This window comes from Aureococcus anophagefferens, assembly GCF_000186865.1.
Source record: "Aureococcus anophagefferens unplaced genomic scaffold AURANscaffold_96, whole genome shotgun sequence".
Classification (NCBI taxonomy): Eukaryota; class Pelagophyceae; order Pelagomonadales; family Pelagomonadaceae; genus Aureococcus; species Aureococcus anophagefferens.
Window position 1 is genome coordinate 1,743 of NW_008705646.1, and position 2,276 is coordinate 4,018.

A 2,276-nucleotide genomic window follows, 5' to 3' on the forward strand; every position below is an offset into this window, starting at 1 on the left:
ACCGCGGCGCTGGGAAAACGCGCATCTTCCACGCGTCGCTCAGCTGGCGCGTCTGCGACGTGTAGAGGCCCTCGACGTACCAGCGCCCGTAGCTCAGCGCGGAGGCGTACCTACGAGGGCCCGGTGCGAGGCCGCGAGAACGGGACCGCGCGCGCCGGGGCGCGCTGCGCCGCCGGCCCCATGTTGTCGATCTGGCTCAGCTTCGGCGAGATGCCGCAGAAGAGCACGAAGACGAGGACGAGCATGACCATGCTCAGCTGCGACGCCATGGGGTCCTGGGCGATGCTCAGCGCGTACGCGAAGCCCGACACCGCGAACCTGCGTGGAATTCAAATCTTCAACACGACTTCAATGTGAGCGTATGCGACCGTTTCGACGCAAGCTCTTCGGCTGTGCTTCGAGAACTCGACGAGAGCAATCGATTCGTCCAAAAATCAGCCGAATCGACTTCGATGTGACCGAGCTAGAGAATTCTGAAGTTTGGTGGGGACCCCCCAAACCAGTGGTTGAATTCCACACAGCCGCGAACATGGCGGAGAACGTCAGCGCGAAGAGCTCCTCGATGGGCGCCAGCGGCGACGCCAGGGGCACCTACCGCGACACTCTGTCGCACACCAAAAAATAAAACGACGACGCCGAAGCCGCGCGAAGGTCGCGAGGGTGAGCGTCGCGAAGACGGCGAGCCGCGGCACCTCGACGGCGTTCTTCGCCAAAAAATACGCGAAGCGGTCGAGCTCCATGCCCGAGCCCGGCGCCGCCTCGCGCCAGAAGACGGCGCGGTCGCTGCCGAAGACGCGGAGCGACGCGAGGGACGCCGTGAGGCCCACGCCGAGGTTCAGCATGAAGAAGAGCGTCTGCGCGTCCTTGAACCTGGGCGGCAAAAGGGTGATTCAACGTCGCTTCAACGTGAGTGTTCCGCGCGCGCGCGTTCCGGAAACAGCATCCACGCTTCGAGACCGTTCCGAGAGATGATCGCTCGTCCAAAAATCAGCCGAAACGAGTGGAAAACGGCCGAGATCGGAGCCTTTGAAGTTGGGAATTTCGCTCTCTTTTGCCGCCCTGCCTTGAACTCGAAGTCCTCGTAGAGGAGGCCGAAGAACGCGCCGCAGGCGAGCTGGATGCAGCAGTCGACGGCGAACTGGTGGCGGTCGCGCGCCAGCAGCAGGCACGTCCGCCGGAAGAAGATGTTGAACTGCGAGAGCTTCGTGGCCATCTTCCGGACCTGCCGCTGCCGCTTCCGCGACGCGCGGCCGAGCTTCCGGTGCGCGCGGCCTGCGTGGATGTTACATCATCAACCCGAATGCAATGGGTGAGAACTCGACGAGAGGCAACGAGTCGTCCAAACATCGGCCGCGTCGACCTCGATGCGAAGTTTCGCTGGACGCGGCGCGCGACGGCTCGACCGCGACAGGCGCCCCGCGGGCTCCAGCCGCCCCGGCGTCGTCGGGTGCGGCGCGTCCTCGAGCGTGTCGCGGGACTCGCCCGCGTGGCGCTCCCAGAGCTCCGCGAGCGCCGCCGCGTGCTGCCGCGCGCCCTTGCGGCTGTCCTGGACGCCCGCGACGTCCGCCAGCGCGCCGGCGAAGGGCGACGCGCCGTCGCGGACCGCGGCCTTGCCCGCGATGACGTCCATGAAGAAGTCCGCCGGGTTCTCGAAGGCCGGCATGGAGAAGCCCGACGCCTCGAAGTAGGGGAGCGCGCCCTCGGACGGCCCGCAGTACGCGGTGCGCCCGCCGCGGCACAGGAGCAGCACGTCGTGGAACATGCGGAAGATGAAGAAGGACGGCTGGTGGAGCACGACGACGACGTTGACCTTCCGCCCGCTCAGGACCCGCAGCGACTGGACGAGCTCGAAGGACGTCGTGCTGTCTAACCCGCTCGTCGGCTCGTCGAGGAAGAGCAGGCTCGGGTCGCTGACGATCTCCATGGCCACGTTGACGCGCTTCCGCTGGCCGCCGGAGATGCCGCGCTTCTCCGCGTCGCCGATGACGGACCCCTCGATGTGCTCGAGCCCGAGCACCTCGAGCGTCCGCTCGACGACCTTGCGCACGTCCCACGCCGTGTAGTGCCGCGGCAGGCGCAGCGCGCCGTAGAACTCGACGTTCTCGCCCACCGTCAGGTTCGTGTGCATCGTGTCCTCCTGGGGCACGAACCCGACGAAGGGGCCGAAGCCCTTGACGCTCTCGGGCACGCCGTTGATGGCGACGACGCCCGTCGTCACGCCGTAGGACGCGCGGCCGCTGAGCACGTTGAGCATCGTCGTCTTCCCCGCGCCCGAC

General features: G+C 66.8%; 1 protein-coding gene across 1 annotated transcript; it reads right to left on the reverse strand.

Annotated features, from left to right (window-relative positions):
• Nucleotides 1-1,291: 1,291 nt before the first annotated feature.
• ABC31 (putative ABC transporter) lies at nucleotides 1,292-2,275 on the reverse strand (the record flags this gene model as incomplete). The annotated part of the gene is made up of 1 exon (XM_009043989.1): nucleotides 1,292-2,275. A coding segment is annotated over one exon (984 nt), but the record flags the coding sequence as incomplete, so codon positions are not given.
• Between the last annotated feature and the right edge of the window lies 1 nt (nucleotide 2,276).